The sequence below is a fragment of the Aotus nancymaae genome, unplaced genomic scaffold, assembly GCF_030222135.1.
Source record: "Aotus nancymaae isolate 86718 unplaced genomic scaffold, 86718_ANA_hifiasm-v0.15.2.pri h1tg000019l, whole genome shotgun sequence".
In the NCBI taxonomy this organism is placed as follows: domain Eukaryota; kingdom Metazoa; phylum Chordata; class Mammalia; order Primates; family Aotidae; genus Aotus; species Aotus nancymaae.
In genome coordinates, this window is record NW_026988431.1 from 1091427 (window position 1) to 1108304 (window position 16878).

The 16878-nt window shown below is 47.6% G+C and overlaps 2 protein-coding genes across 2 annotated transcripts in view; both read left to right on the plus strand.

The window, feature by feature from the left end:
• The first annotated feature begins 7361 nt into the window (after window positions 1-7361).
• GLB1 (galactosidase beta 1) overlaps window positions 7362-16878 on the plus strand; it is a 91608-nt gene continuing 82091 nt past the window's right edge. Inside the window, exon 1 of the mRNA XM_021666469.2 lies at window positions 7362-7479. Within this exon, the coding sequence (XP_021522144.2) occupies window positions 7405-7479 (75 nt within the window). The 5' untranslated portion in view covers window positions 7362-7404. The remainder of the gene's footprint in view (window positions 7480-16878) is intronic.
• On the plus strand, window positions 7784-12377 carry TMPPE (transmembrane protein with metallophosphoesterase domain). Its single transcript, XM_064378582.1, has 2 exons — window positions 7784-7792; window positions 9969-12377. Exon 2 carries the CDS (start codon window positions 10076-10078, stop codon window positions 11435-11437), a length of 1362 nt encoding a protein of 453 aa, XP_064234652.1. The 5' UTR covers window positions 7784-7792; window positions 9969-10075; the 3' UTR covers window positions 11438-12377.

The following is a 16878-nucleotide window of genomic DNA, read 5'->3' on the forward strand; positions in this document are numbered from 1 at the left end:
CGCGCCCCGCGGAAGGAAGGAAGGAAGGAAGGAAGGGAAAAGGGGAGGGAGAAGGAAAGGAAAGAGGACGGCGCGACACGGCGGGCCGAAAGCTTTCGGGGCGGGACGGCAGCCTCCGGCCCGCCCCGTCCGGCCGCCCCTCCCCACCCTGCCGGGGGATCTGGGCGCCAGCTGCCCGCGCAGAGGGGGTGCCCGGGGAAGGCGCGCGGCGCGCTGGTTCCTGCAGGCCGGTGCGTGTGATGGGGCTCTGCCGCTCTTTCACTTGGAGACCGGCCTGCGAGGCCGACACGGCCCTAATAGATAGTAGATTAGCGTTACTGAAACTTTATAATCGCCTGGAAGTTTGTGAAAACGCAGAGTCCTCTGATTCAGAAAGTCTTGGGTGGAGGTCTGAGGATTTGTGTGTTTAACCAGCACCCTGGTGAGGCTACTGCTGCGGATCCACGGGCTGCACTTTGAATAGCGCTGCCCAACCTTTTAGTGAGAGAAAAAGACACTGCAAAAATAAAATTAATAAAGATGTCAGTGGCACTTTGTAAACTGTACAGCTAGTCAGGTGGAAGATGTGCACACCTTATGAATCTGCGACTCCATTCTGTGGAATATGCTGGAGAAACTTGCTCGTGTGCATCAAAAAATATGGGTGGAATGTTAAGGCAGCACTTTTCTAAAAGTCTTTAAACTTTTTAATCTTGAAATAATGTACAAGAAAGTTGCAAAAATAGTACAAAAAGCTTCTATATATCCTTCATCAAGACTCACAAGTTGCTGACGTTATACCACATTTCTATCTTTACGTTTTTTTCTGACTCAGATAGGTTGCGTACATCAGGCCCACGGTCCCTTAGTGGTTTTTGTTTGTTTGTTTGTTGAGACAGAATAGTACTCTGTTGCCAGGCTGGAGTGCAGTGACGTGATCTTTGCTCACTGCAACCTCCGCCTCCCGGGTTCAGCCTCCTGAGTAGCTGAGATCACAGGCATGCGCCACCACGCGTGGCTAATTTTTCTGTTTTTTTTTTTTTTTTTTAGTAGAGACGAGGTTTCGCCGTGTTTGCCAGGCTGGTCTTGAACTCCTGACCTCAGGTAATCCACCTGCCTCGACCTCCCAAAGGCTGGGATTACAGGCGTGAGCCACCGCTCCCGGCCTTTTAGTCTTTCAGTATGTGTGTCCTAAGAATGAAACTACCAATCAAATTTAGGAAATATAATACTGATAGAAGACTTTAATCATGTTCCATTTCCAGTTTCCTCAGCTGTTCCAATAATGTCTTTTATAGCACTTTTTCCTCTTGGGATGCAGTCCATCCACGATCACTGTTACATCTAGTCTGTTTCCTATCCTGTAATCTAAACTGGTTCATCAGCTCTTCTTGTTATGCCATTGGCATTTTCGAAAAATATAGGCCAAAACAACAATGAGACACCACTACAAAATCCAAAACACTGACAACATCACATGCTGACAAGGATGCGGAGCAACAGGATCTCTGATTCACTGATGGTGGCAATGCAAAGTGGTACATTCACTTTAGAAGACAGTTTGGCAGTTTCTTACAAAGCTAAGCATACTCTTCTTATACAACCCAGAAATTGTGCTTCTTAGTATTGACCCAAATGGGTAAAAATTTATGCATAGACCTGCAAATGGATGTTTATAGCAATTTTATTCACAATTACCATAACAGAAGCAACCAAGATGTCCTTCAGTAGGTAAGGGGATACATAAACTGTGGTATATCCACACAATGGAATTTTATTCCAAGCTAAAAAAAAATGAGTTATCGATCCATGAAAAGACATATCTTAAATGCATATTACTAGATTGAAAGAAGCCAATCTGAAAAGGCTACATACTGTGTGATTCCAGCTATATGACATTCTGGAAAAGGCAAAACTATGGAGACAGTAAAAGGATCAGTGGTTGCTAGGGATTACGGAAAGGGAGGGATGAATAGGTGGAGGACAGAGGATTCGTGGAGCAGTGAAACTGTTGTATGTGATACTGTAGTGATGGATACATGCCATACATTTGTTAAAATCCATAATATGCACAACACTAAGAGTGAGCCCTAATGTGAACTGCGGACCTGGGGTGATAACGACGTGTTGGTGTAGGTTCATTGATTGTAACAAATGTACCATTCTGGTGCAAGGTGTTGACAGTGCGGGAACTTGGGCATGTGTCGGGTCATGGAGTATATTTGAACTCTGCACTTTGCTCTGAGTTTCACTGTGAATCTAAAACCACTCTAAAAAACAAAGTTTTTTTTTTTTTCTCAAAGAACACAGGCCAGTTACTTTATAAAAGATTCCTCATTTGAGGTTTTCCTGATGTTTCCTCATGACTAGATTAAGCTCTTTGGCTAGAATGCCATAGAAGCAATGTGGTATCCATCTCAGGTATAATGTCTAAATAACACAGTGTCCACCCCTTGTCTGTGTTAACTTTTATCACTTTATTAAGGTGATGTCTTGTGGGTAACCCCCCATATAGTTACCAAGGAAGGAAAGCTAAGCAGAATCCTGGCACAATTAAGGCCTGAAGAATATCTCAGTTTATAGTGTTACTACTCAGTTATTTCCCTTTATATAATCCTCTCTATATAAGCATATATTAGTTCATAGAATGAGTGCCTAAAGAATATCTTACCACTCAGTTATTTCCATATATATGTAACTCTATCTTAGTTCATAATCGGAGGAATGACTAGAGTAGACACAGTACAGAGCATGAATTAAGGAATAAGCAGCTTATAGTCAGAGGAATGTCTGGAGCACACACAGTGCACAGCATGATTTAAGGAAAAACAGTTATACCAGGACAAGAACCCATGGCCCAGGTGGCAGCATTCAGTATCATAAAGATACCCGCTGTATGGCAGGCCTGGGGCAAGAGCCACTCCTCCTGATAAAGGAGTTGTAGGACCTTGCTCCAGTTCTCATGGAAGGCTGCCCTCAGACCAGCAATCACAACTTGGTGACTGTGAACGTAATTAGCTCCTGTTACTGTGCTGCTCGAAAAGCATTCCCCTATAGAACTCATTGGAAGCTGCCAGCAGGTGGCGGTAACCCTGACAGCTCTGCACTACTGTGTGACTTAAAGCATCCCCCCATAAATCTTCTTAGAAGTAGTTTGCCCATAGATAGAGGTATTGCACACTGCACCCTCTTCACTGCGCACGGCCCACCTCCATTCCTTGGTGACCTAATGGGGGTGAACCCCTTACTGCACACAGCCTTTGCCTTGATGACCTAATGGGAATGGCCCCCTTGCTGTGCACTGTCCACCTCCTAGCCTAGGTGACCTAATGGGGGTGGACCCCTTGTTTTATTGCTCACGACCCTATCACTATCCTTAAAGATGACTTTACACACTGCCCTGCCCCCTAACCTATACACAATAAATAGTCAGGCTTCTGGACATTCGGGGCCTCGGAGACTCCGCTCATAGGTGGCGTGGCCTCTCGAGCCCAGCTGCGTTTTCCTTGTACTTCTGTGTCCTGTCTCTTTATTTCTCGGATCCTGTGCCTCAGCACAGCATAAGGGACACCCCACGACCCTGTGGGGCCCTCAGCCCTACATATGTCTATTGTCCCTACTTCATTTGTTTTCTTTTGTAATTAGCAAGTGTCTACAGTAGGGTACCACAACATTGTTCTTAATGGCAGAAAGTAGGAATAACCTGTCCATAAATAGAAGAGTGGATTTTTAAAAAATAAGAGTGAATGCATATAGAAGAATATTACAGCAGGGAAAATGAAAGAATTAGAACTACATATAACAGTTCAATCTGGGGATGGGGCAATCACAGAGAATGATTCCATTTGCCTAACATTTTAAAATATGGAAAAGCACACAATGTATTATTTAGGAGTAAAAATAATATAGTCCTACTTTATACAAACACACAGGGTAAAACTGTATTGAAAAGCGAATGATAGGCCAGGTGCAGTGGCTCACGCCTGTAATCCCAGCACTTTAGGAGGCCAAGGCAGGTGGATCACTTGATGTCAGGAGTTCGAGACTAGCCTGGCCAACATGGTGAAACCCTACCTCTACTAAAAATACAAAAAATAAGCCAGGTGTGGTGGTGCACACTTGTAATCCTAGCTACTGGGGAAGTTGAGGCAGGAGAATAGCTTGAACCCAGGAGGCAGAGGTTGCAGTGAGCCAAGATCGTGCCGCTGCACTCCTGCCTGGGCGACAGAGCAAGACTGTTTCAAAAAAAAAAAGAAAGAAAGAAAGAAAAGAGAAGTGATGATAAACGGAAACTTAGGATGGTGGTTTCCAGTGAGCTAGGTGGAAGAACATGGAATGGTAGAGGGTCAGATGCAGGGGACGGGTTGGGGAGTAAATGTGACAATGTTCATTGCATCGTTATTTTTTATACCATACATATATTTTGTAATTATTATTTTATATATTTATATTTCATGTCTTTGGTTTTTTTAAAAAACAATTTTTGGAAAAAGAAAAGATTTCAGTAGTGATATGAAGAAAATTTTAAAGCTGAATGAGATGGGGTAGGGGAAGATTGGTTAAGGAGGTGGCATTTGGACAGAGATGCGAAGGGGAGGGTGCCTGTGGAGAGAGCTGTGCTGGAGATGGTGCGCAGTGTGTACCTGATCTTGGAACATCTTTCCTGATCGCTGGAAATCCCCAGTGACCATCATTCCCAATAGCAAAGAGATACAATTTGGAAACCTCTCACACAATCACTCAATTGTACAAGATACTAAGCTCTGGCCACAGCTTCTTCCTCTGTCTTGCCCTTGCCTTGCCAACTCCTGCCAAAGGGCCTTTACCCAGAGCTGTTATTTTAGATGCGAGTGGATTACCTGAGGTCAGGAGTTTGAGACCAGCCTGGCTAACATGGCGAAACCCCATCTCTCCAAAAAATACAAATTAACCGGGCAGGCGCCTATAATCCCAGCTACTTAGGAGGCTGAGGCAGAAGAATTGCTTGAACTTGGGAGGCAGAGGTTGCAGTGAGCCAAGATCGTGACGTTGCACTCCAGCCTGGGTGACAGAGCCAGACTCTGTCTCAAAAAAAAAAACAAAAAACACTTTAAATTTCTTCTCCACATCCATGCCCCTTGGCAATTTGACTTTGCAGCTTCTTCACCAAGAGGGAGAGTTAGTTTTTCCACTCTGTGGATGGGGTTTGGATATGTGATTTACTTTTGTCAATGAGACAGCAGAAGAGGTCCCAAATGGACTCCCCTGTTTCATGGTACTTGAAGCCCTTCCTTCATGTGCTTATATGTAGGCTATCCTGCTGGAGGATGAGAAACATGTGACCCAATTGTCTTTCCGTCGTTTCTGTCACTTCTCATTTGTATGAGTGAGGCCATCCTGGATCATTCCACACCAGGAGATTCACCAGCTGTCTTCAGAGGCATGGGAAGTCCAGTAGAGCCAAAACCAGAAGAATCGTGCAGCTGACCTACAGAATCATGAACTAAATAAACCCTTACTATTGGCCTCTAAGTTTTGGGGGTAGCTTGTTACATAGCACTAGCTAATAGATGCATTGACCAAAAATCCAAGAAGGAAAACTGTTCTTTCTTCTTATATTGTTCCTTCCCTGGTCCTTAAAGTCAGTTAGAGTCAACCTGGTAAGACTTATGGGGAGAGACGGTCACATGTGCACTCTGGCCTCTGCTGAAACATCATCAGGTCCTGGTTGGTCACCATTGATGAGTCATTCCCCATCCCTTTAGCCGAGGCCCCACAGGTCCATCAGCTCTGTGCTACACCCAGACCACTCTCCTTTGACAATGGAGTCTGGGGAATCCCAGGGAGCTGGTTGGATCCCAGGCTGCCTCCACATATCACAAGCCAATGCACTGCTCCCACAGAAGATGTGGGGGAAGGAGACAAAGAGTACAAGAGACTGAGAGGGCCACTGTGGAGAGAGCAGAAGGCGTAAAGAAACAGAGTGTGGGCTGGCAGAGGTCAGGTGGAATTGCCTTGAGGAGCAGGGCTGTCCATGGACAGGTGGAGGTGGAGGGACAGTGGCTTTCCATTATAATTCAATAGAATTTTTTTTTTTTTTTTTGGAGATGGAGTCTCACTCTGTTGCCCAGGCTGGAGTGCAGCGATGTGATTTCAGCTCATTGCAACCTCCACCTCCTGGGTTTCAGCGATTCTTGTGCCTCAGCCTCCTGAGTAGCTGGGATTACAGGTATACATCACCACACCTGGCTAATTTTTGTATTTTTAGTAGAGACAAAGTTTCACCATATTGGTCAGGCTGGTCTCGAACTCCTGACCTCAGGTGATCCACCCATCTCAGCCTCCCAAAGTGCTGGGATTACAGGCGTGAGCCACCATGCCTGGCCAATTCAACAGAATTTGTAAAAGGAAGTGGAACCAGACATCTAGTGTGGCTGCCTTCTGCTTCAGTGGCTGATCGGCCTCAGTAGAGCTGTGTCTAAGGGTGTCTCCTCACCAAAGAAGGCAATGTTCCCCCAGGTGACTTAAGTGACAAATTCTCTTTTATATGGTGAATTTATTCATTCAATATACAGTTCAGCATCTATCTTATACCAAGTCCTGCACTTAGTGCTGAAATGCAAACATGAGACAGACATACTTCCTTGACTGTGGAGTAGAGGAGATATAATATCTATTTATTATTTCATCTGTTACATAAACCTATAACGAATTGTATTCCAGGTGCTATATTAGAGAAATGATACCAACTTTTGCCTCAGAGAACTCAAAATTTGGAAATGACAGATAAGTAATTACTCAGCCTCCTGAGTAGCTGGGACTACAGGCGCGGGCCACCATGCCCAGCTAATTTTTGTATTTTAGTAGAGACAAGGTTTCACCTTGTTGGCCAGGATGGTCTTGATGTCTTGACCTTGTGATCTGCCTGCCTCGGCCCCCCAAAGTGCTAGGATTATAGGCATGAGCCACCATGCCTGGCCAGGGTGACAGCCTTCTCGTGCTAACCCTTGGTTTAGTTTTTCGGAGAGCCCTGTATATAAGACGCGGGTTCGATCTAAGGCATTTAAGTTTAGAGATTAACAATTTCCCTCTTCGGCTCTCTCAAGGCAGCCAGGGAACAAGGAGACCACGATTAATGTCCAATCTCAGAGGCACCTTATCAAGCTGCTGAAAGCAGGGCCTCCCGATTGCCGTTCCAAAGGGTCCCCTCCCCGAGCAGACGCCTGCAAAACCCCGATAGTACTATCCTGGAGTCACGCGCCGGCGCAGCCTCCTCGCCGCCCCCACCCGCCGGGCTCGGCCACCGGGAGGCGGAGCGCGGGACGGAGCAGGCGCGAGGGCTGGGTGCTGGGCCGACGAGGGGCGGTGCCAGGCCGCGGGTCCTTAGTCAAGTGACGCGGAGCGGCTGGCCTGGGCGCCGACTGCAGAGCCGGGAGGCTGGTGGTCATGCCGGGGGTCCTGGTTCGCATCTTCCCTCTGCTGCTGGCGCTGCTGCTTCTGCGCCCTGCGCGCGGCTTGTGCGTAAGTCTGCGGGACCCGGGTGCGGGGAGGCACTGTGAGGGGACAGGTTGGCAGGGAACCGGGCTGGGGCCGCGGCCACCTGGGGTCCCGCAGGGCGGGGAGCCTGAGCCCCGAAGTGACCGCAGCAGGCCGGCGGCCGGCGGAGCGCAGGCAGTGGACCGGCCTTCCCGTCGGGGGCGGGCCGGGTGGGGCGCGCGTCCTTCGCGGCAGCTCGGTCGCTCGTGCGTTCCGCTCCGGCCGCGCTTTGCGCTTGGACCCACTTCCCCTTCTGTAACAAGCAGGGTGAGAGGAGGTGCGCCTGAACGTTTCCTAAGTTGGTATTCCGGGAGGGGATTCCAAGTAGCGCGGGTTAGAGGGCGCCTCGGGCTCTGGCTTGGGTCGTCCTCCCTTTCCCAGTCCGTGCTCTGCGGAGCGCTCCGGAAGGAGAAAGACAGGGTCAGGAGAGGCCCCTGCAGTGGGAAGTCGGCGTTATTTTCCCTCTGGGTGCGCTTCCTCTTCGTCTGTCTTGTTCTCTTCTCGCCACTCCCCGTCGCCTGCTCTTTGGCTTGGGTTTTTCTTGGTATTTGTGGGGCCCTTTTCTTTCGGCGTTTGGCGGTCCAGGTTATGGTGGGGGGGGGAGGGGGAAGAGGTAGGCTGCTGGGGGATGCCAGCGTTGATGGGGGGAGGTCTGGCGAGGCGAGGAGGTGAGGCGCGGGGCGTGCACGTTTGGTGGGAGAGGAAGGACAGCGTCGCTCGCTGCGTCCGAGCCTGAGGGGCTCCGAAGCGCTGCCTGGGGAGGTCTGCATCACACCTGCGGAAGGGAGGGCGGGTGGTTGCAAGCTGCTCCTCTGCACGTTCCGCGGACCAACTTTGGTTCCTCCAGAGTATAGGTGGGCTGAGCCTTCAGCACGCTTTAAGAGCTGGTGGCATTTGACACCGTCTACTTGTAAGTTACACCCTTTAACAAGGCTTTCAGTAACGCGCCTAGGGGCGAGAAAAGTGGTACATTTACCTTCAACCAAGATTGAACGTCTTAAGTATTTGGAAAACAGCTGCTGAAAATGTTTTCATTTTTGGAAAAAGTTGGCACAGATTGAGTATTTGCTGCTCCCTCTTCACCCGTCTGTGGTTCCTCTATCCCAGTTTGTAGACAGAGTTTTCTTGTCCAGAAGGCCCATAGGACCGTAGGAGTCAGACATAGCCAGCTGTGAAAACCTCTGGATAAGGTGGAACTGGGGAACAGTTCAGAAGAACAGTGGTGTAGGTAAGGGGCGGGGGAAGGCAGATCGCAACCAGTATCTGGGGGTGGGCGTGGGGGTGGGGAGAGAAGGATTTATGAACGAGGAACAGGTGGACAGCATCCGTCTGTCTGATGTGAACTCATTAGTCTTGTGCAGCGTCACTGGGTCAGGGTGGATGCCCTGTGACTGCAAACCTGAGGCCCACACAGGGAGGCTGGCATCACCCCAGGAATTCTTATGTCAGGTGTCTAGGTGTCCCTGTGGAGCTCCTGTGCCCACAGCTGAAGAAAGATACCAGCAGTCTGGCTTTCCATTATCTCCTTGTTTACATTTCTTTAGAACAGTGGTTCTCAAATTTTAGCTGTCCTAGAAATTAAGAAAATATTTTATTTATTATATTTTTTAAGAGAGACTCTGGCTCTTTAACTTCCACCTCCCAGGTTCAAGCGATTCTCCTACCTCAGCCTCCTGAGTAGCTGGGATTACAGGTACCCGGTACCAGGTCTGGCTAATTTTTGAATTTTTAGTAGAGTCAGGGTTTCACCATGTTGGTCAGGCTGGTCTTGAACTCCTGACCTCAGGTGATCTGCCTGCCTCAGCCTCCCAAAGTGCTGGGATTACAGGTGTAAGCCAGCACGCCCAGCCCTAGAGAACATGTAAAACTATTTGTTAATAAATAATACATCTTTACACATGAGCAAACAATAAATATATTTGAAAAACAACAGTATTTCTCCCCAAATTTCAGGATGCAGAAGTTGTACTGTTTTACATTTCTGCAAATCTCTTTCAATGTCTCTTGATAGAAGACAGTGAGATTTTCATGTTTATTTCTGCATTCAATCTGTTGCCGTATCACATGTCACATGGCCTCTGGAAAACCACCCTCAGGACAGAGTGAGAGTGGAAAAGGCAGTAATGGCTTAGAATTATAATAAAAATAGTTTTGACTAAATGGACCCCTGAAGGGCTGTCTCCAGACCACACTTTGAATACTGCTGATTTGAAATGTTTTTATAAAACAAGTTCGTGCTCACTGTAGAGAAACTTTAAACCTATAGAAAATGTGCTAAGAAAATGAAAACTGCCCATCATGTCACAATCCTGTGAGTTTCTTTTTGAATAATAAAGTATAGCTAGCAACTGACTGGTATTTGAGTGGCTTGGATTCCCCGGGTGGGTTGGGCAGATGTAAGCGGCCTTTGAGTTTTGAATGGGTACAAGGACACTCTAATATCCCACAAAGCTGATGCTGGTTCCTGGTTGCAGGCGGAGTTGACCTGGAAACCTCTCCTTGGCCACTGTCCTTTCTAAGAAACTCATTTCCACAGTCCACCTGCACAGAACTGGTGGGAGAGCCTCTAGGAGCAGAGAAAATGGCCATCTTCAGGCAGCTGTCCCTAGGCGCGAAGGCCGCCCTGGCTGCCGTCACTGTCTTCCTGTCCATGGTCGCCTCCCGCTCTTTTCTGGCAGAGAGCCTTGAGCTCAGGGCCCGGCGTTGGCTGCTTCGCTTGCAGCTTGCCCTGTTTGTCAACTCGCTCATGCTCATTGGCTCCCTCTACATTTGGCGCAGCACGGTCAGCAACCTCTGCCACTCCCCGGCTGCGGAGTCAACCTGTTTTCAGCTTTGGAAGGTGGTGGTTCTGGCGTTTCTGGCCCTGGCCCATTCCAGTTTCTTCACCATGTTCTTTTTAGTAGCCGAGGAGCCTTACCTCTTTTCCTTGGCAGCCTACTCCTGCCTGGGTGCCTACATCATCATGCTCTTCTTCCTCTGCATCCTCAGCGGCATGGAGCAGGCCTACCAGCTCGTGGCCTGGCGCAGTGGTAGGGTCGTGGGCAGCCTTGACAAGACAAGGAAGCTGGTGCTCAGGCCTGCCTTGGCAGTGGGAGTGACAGCCGTGCTCAGCGTGGCAGGGATTCTGAATGCCGCGCAGCCCCCGGCTGTGAAGACTGTGGAGGTGCCCATCCATCAGCTGCCCACCTCAATGAACAACCTCAAGATCGTGCTCCTCTCAGACATTCACTTGGGCCCCACAGTGGGCAGGACCAAGATGGAGATGTTTGTGAGGATGGTGAATGTGCTGGAACCAGACATCACAGTGATCGTGGGTGACCTCTCCGACTCGGAAGCCTCGGTCCTGCGGACGGCTGTGGCTCCTCTGGACCAGCTTCATTCACGTCTCGGCGCCTACTTCGTCACAGGCAATCATGAGTACTACACGTCGGATGTCAGCAACTGGTTTGCACTGCTGGAGTCCCTGCACGTCCGGCCTCTTCATAACGAGAACGTGAAGATTTCCGCCACCCGGGCCCAACGTGTTGGTGGTGGCAGTGGCGGTGGGAGTGAGGATGAGGACTGGATCTGCCTGGCTGGGGTGGATGATATTGAAGCAGACATCCTGCACTACTCTGGCCATGGCATGGACCTCGACAAGGCCCTGGAGGGCTGCAGCCCGGACCACACGATCATCTTGCTAGCTCACCAGCCCCTAGCTGCCAAGAGAGCTCTCCAGGCTCGGCCAGATATTAACCTCATCCTTTCTGGGCACACACATGCTGGGCAGATCTTCCCCTTGAACGTAGCAGCTTATCTCCTGAATCCCTTCTTTGCTGGTCTCTACCAAGTGGCTCAGGCCACATTCGTATATGTCAGCCCAGGCACAGCCTACTACGGGATACCCATGAGGTTGGGTAGCAGGGCGGAGATCACAGAGCTTATCCTGTGGCGGGCTCCCTGAACCGGCCCTGCCCTGTGCGCCTCTGCTCTGCCCTCACCCTCGCCCTCACCCTCGACCCTCCGTCCTGCTTCAGAGTGATTCGCCTGCTTTCCCCCTCCAGCCTGGTCCACCCAGCCTTGCCCACACACACTCGGTCACAAGCCTGACTCAAACGGTGACTTACGGTGGGGCTGCCTGGCATTTTCAGGCTGGTTCAACCGTTTCCTTGGCCAGTTGCTTTTTTTGATGCACTTGTGAGATCACTAAGGTCACATATATGAGTACTCCCCTCTATTTTCAAGATGGTATGGAATGGGGACCTTCTCCTGCAGAGCTCCCAGGGATGAACCTCCCCTCTGGGTTGCTAAAAAGGAATACATTTAGAAAGCAGGGCCGGGGGGAGCAGGAGCATTTTCCTCCTGGTGTTTTAAAACTGTCTTTAGGACTTAGGTAGTTTCCAGAATCATTGATCCAGAGCCTTTCTGGGGAAGGGGCAGTGTCGCCAGGTAATTTGGGAGGACAGGCAAGATGGAAGGGCCCTCTGGCTGCTGGAGAGGAATATTTTCTTTTCCTCTGGTTCTGTCAGGATCACCTCTATGGAGGGCATCAGCAACATCCACTGGAATGCAAAGCTCCTCCTGTTCCAGGCCTTGAGGGATGCTGTGTAACTGTCTGTGCTCCTGGGCCTTTGGGGGCAAGGTCTGGGGGGAAGAACATTGAGCGCCACGTGATGGTGGGAACGTTGCTGCTTAGTAATTCAGAGAGCTTTGCCTCCCTCGTCTCATTTTATACAACCCTTGGGGGAGCAAATTGGGGACAGGTTGCTCTTCCCTACTTGGAGATGAGGAAACCAAGGTGTGCAGGAGATTTGGGGCTAGAAACCAGGCCTTCTACCTCCCACTAAAAGCCGTGCTTTCCACTTGCTTTTCCACCTGGTGATTAAGCAGCTGCGTCTGTTGCAGGTGAGTGAGGATTCAAATGCAGTTCATCAGTGAACAGTCCAAAGGACAAACAGGGGCCTAGGAGGCGATGCTCTTCCAAAGTGGTTTGCTTGAGGCTGATTTCAACTTACAGGTATCGCAGCCTGGAAGGGAGTCAGCTAGTTTCAGTGCAGGACGTCTTCCATTTGAAGGAGAGTCAGGAAACGAACCCTCTACCTCCGACCCCGGGTTTGAGTTTGATTTTTCTGTCAGCAGCTGGGTTCTCTCTCGGTCAGAGGGGAAGATGAGGACTGCTTGGGAGTGGCCGTGCTGTGTGCCTCGGCAGGGCCTGCGGGCTCCCCTCCCTGGGCCTGGCTGTGGAATGCAGGGACTGTTCTTCCTGCTAGGTGCTTGCAACCCACTTGCCTGACCCTTTAAGAGCTGGCCGTAGGCTCTGGCCACAAAATGGTAAGACTATTCCCGCTGGCTTCTAGACTCACAGAAAAACAGGCAGGTATTACGATGTCCGGAGTGACTCTAGCCCTGTTGGCCTGGCCCTTGTGTCAGAAGCAACAGACCCTTTGATGCTGAGATGGCGATGAGCGCTCGTGTTAGGAAAGGCCTCACTGAGAAGACAGAGCCGGGCCTGTTTCCTGCTGGGTGATTTAAGCTTGCGATGGAAAGTCTTCCTCCATTGGGGAAGGAAGACACTCGCTCTGACTGGAGAGGCTCACCCTGCTGCTCACTCATTGGGCAGCGTTGGGTGGGTGACTTTCCCTCACTGAGCCTTGTTTCCATCAACTCTAAAATGGGGATAATGACCGTATCTACCTCAAGATTGTTTTATCAGGAGGGATCCACCAAGCCTCGTGCATGAGCTCCACATGGCACAATGTACACAGTAAACAGCATTATGTTAATTTTTCAGTGTTCCAGTGGGGCTTGCTAAGGAACTACGTTGGGCACAGGTGCCCAGAGGATTCATGGAGCAGCCAGTCCTGGGGAATGTGAGTGGGCAGCGAGGTGCCTCCTGCTGGGGCTGGTGACATGTCAAAGCAGCAGCTGCTGGGGCTTTGCCTTCCTCCCCTCATGTGCATCCTAGCAGGCAAAGGGGGGTTCTTCCTTTCCTCCTTGTCCTCTTGGTGTGTAGTGGGGTTCTGGGGGATCTGGAGACCCCCCTTTTTGTTCTCAGGAAGCCAAGGTATGGACAGTGGGTCATCCCATGTAGTTTAAAATGTATCTTTGAGTTAACATTTTGGTGGTTTCCTTATTTTTTTTTTCTCTCCGCTGTCCTTCCAAAATCACTTTTCTTGTGACCCAACCTCATTTTGTGAATCATCCTTACTCCCTTTCAGTTCTCGCTTTGGATTTCACCAGGCGGGCTAGATGGTGCATTTCACTTCCACGGCTTGGCGCCGCTGGCAGTGTTTGACTCACCCGTTACGTGTTATTTCACTGGTTTCTTGATTTTGCATCTTTCTTTTTTCTTTTTTTAATTTAATTTTTTTTATGGCATTTTAGGTTTTGGGGTACATGTGAAGAACATGCAAGATTGTTGCATAGGTACACACGTGGTGGCAGTGTGATTTGCTGCCTTCCTCCCCTTCACCTATATGTGGCATTTCTCCCCATGCTATGTCTCCCCAACTCCCCACCCCTCCGCTGTCCCTCCCCTATTTCTCCCCAACAGACCCCAGTGTGTGATGCTCCACTCCCTGTGTCTATGTGTTCTCATTGTTCAACACCCACCTATGACTGAGAACATGCGGTGTTTGATTTTGTGTTCTTGTGTCAGTTTGCTGAGAATGATGGTTTCCAGGTTCATCCATGTCCCTACAAAGGACGTGAACTCATCGTTTTTGATGGCTGCATAGTATTCCATGGTGTATATGTGCCACATTTTTCCTGTCCAGTCTATCATCGATGGGCATTTGGGTTGGTTCCAGGTCTTTGCTATTGTAAACTGTGCTGCAATGAACATTTGTGTGCATGTGTCCTTATAGTAGAATGATTTATAATCCTTTGGATATATACCCAGTAATGGGATTGCTGGGTCAAATGGAATTTCTATTTCTAGGTCCTTGAGGAATTGCCACACTGTCTTCCACAATGATTGAACTAATTACACTCCCACAAACAGTGTAAAAATGTTCCTATTTCTCCACATCCTCTCCAGATCTGTTGTCTCTAGATTTTTTAATGTTCGCCATTCTAACTGGCATGAGATGATAGCTCAATGTAGTTTTGATTTGCATTTCTCTAATGCCCAGTGATGGTGAGCATTTTTTCATATGTTTGTTGGCCTCATGTATGTCTTCTTTTGTAAAGTGTCTGTTCATATCCTTTGCCCACTTTTGAATGGGCTTGTTTGTTTTTTTCTTGTAAATCTGTTTTAGTTCTTTGTAAAGTCTGGATATCAGCCCTTTGTCAGATGGGTAAACTGCAAAAATTTTTTCCCATTCTGTTGGTTGCCGGATTTTGCATCTTTCTCATCAGTGACCTGGGCTTGATGAAATTAGCTTTCATGAAGTCCTATTTTTAAAACAATTCTGCACCCTTCTCTCTTTTCTTTCTCTTGAATGCCATCATTGTGTGGTCTTACGTACCCTTCATCCACTCTGAAGTTCTTGTTTGACTGATTGTTTTCTGTTAGCGGAAAGAAAACAGGTCCATCCTATGTGTGTGAGAAACATCATCAACACCCTCTCCTATCTGGGCTGTATTCCCTGACTTGGCGGACAGGTTTTCAGCAGAAATTTCTCCATCGCTGTCCAGATTCTGGCCCTGGTGGGCAGCTCTCCATGACACCTTTAGTCTGTCTGTTCAACATTCTTCAACCATTGACCCTTTTTTTTGTTTGTGGTTGGGGGAGGTGGTGAGAAACATCACTTGAAGCTCGATCGTTCTTTCAATTTCATTTGTTTCTTTGTAATCTGTTAGATGCAAATTGAAATGCAGTGATTTTCGAAGATTAGCAATAGCATCTGTAGTATATGATGCTGTTACAAAATCTCAATGAATTAATCCTGCTGCCATTCATTCCAAATACCCTTCCCTGCTTTTTTTCCCTCTTATTTGGTTTGATTGGTTTTAAATTTTTCATACATGTACCTGTCTCCGAGCTTCAACAAGGATGATGAGACCATTCTGCCATCCTTTCTCAGCTACCCCTGCCCCACCCGCACTCTTTATTTTTTGGCTGGAGTATATTAACATAAATTTTAGAAAACATAGTATTACCCCAAAATTACTTCAGTATGAATCCTTTTTCAAAAAGCATATCTTTAAGTCATTATCATATCCAATGAAATTACCAGTGATTCTTGAATGTCATCTAATGGCTAGTTAAGAGATCTGGGGCTAATAGGCAGATTTTTGACCTCTTGAAAGAAGTGTTCTTTCCACTGCCTGAGTAGCTGTATCTGTTACAGGCGAGTGCAGGATTCAGATGCAACGAACTGTAAAGAGTTAGTGTTTAGTTTTACCTGATTATCTCAATTATGCCTTTTTTATTGCGGCAAAAAAATTTGACGATCTTCATTTTTTTTGTTCTTTTTGTTGTTGCTGTTGTTGATCTTAATCACTTTTAAGTGAATAGTTCAACACTGTTAATTATATTCACATTGTTGTGAAATTGATCTAATTGATCTGTAGAACTTTTTCATCTTGCAAATCTATACCCATTGAGCAACAAGGCTTCATTTCCCCCTTCCTCCAGCCCTGGTGACCACCATTCTACTTTCTGTTTTTATGAATTTGACTACTTTAGATACCTCGTATAAGTGAAATCATGCAGTTTTTGTCTTTTTGTGGCAGGCTTCTCTCAGTTAGTATAATGACCTTAAGGTTGTGGCATGTGACTGGATTTCCATCCTTTTTAAGGCTGGACTACAGTAACATTCTGTTGTATTTTTATGCCACATTTTGTTTGTCCGTGGTGAGCATGTTTTCATGGACTTATTGGCCACTTCTATACCTTCTTTGGAGAAACGTCTATTCAAGTCCTTTGCCTATCTTTAAATCAGGTTATTTAATTTATTGTTGTGGAGATGTAGGAGTTCTTTATGTATTCTGGATATTGACCCCTTATCAGATATGTAATTTGCACATATTTTCTTCAGTTCTGTATGTTGCCTTTTCACTCATTGTGACCTTTGATGCACAAAGTTTTAAGGTTTGCTATAGGCCCATTTCTCTATTTTCACTTTTATGGTTGTGCTTTTGGCATCATATCCAAGAAATCATTGCCAAGTTCAATATCATGTAGGTTTTTTCTCATGTTTTCTTCTAGGAGTGTTATAGTTTTGGGTCTTATGTTTAGGTCTTTAACCCATATTGAATTAATTTTTGTATATGGTATAAGATAAGGGTCCAACTTCATTCTTTTGCCTGTGAATATCCAGTTTTCCCAGCACTGTTTTCTGAAAAAATTGTCCTTTTCCCATCAAGAGGTCTTGGCATCTTTGTTGAAAATCATTTGACCATATACACAAGGGTTTATTTCTGAGCATTCTGAATGAGTCTTTTCCATTGCTCTATTTG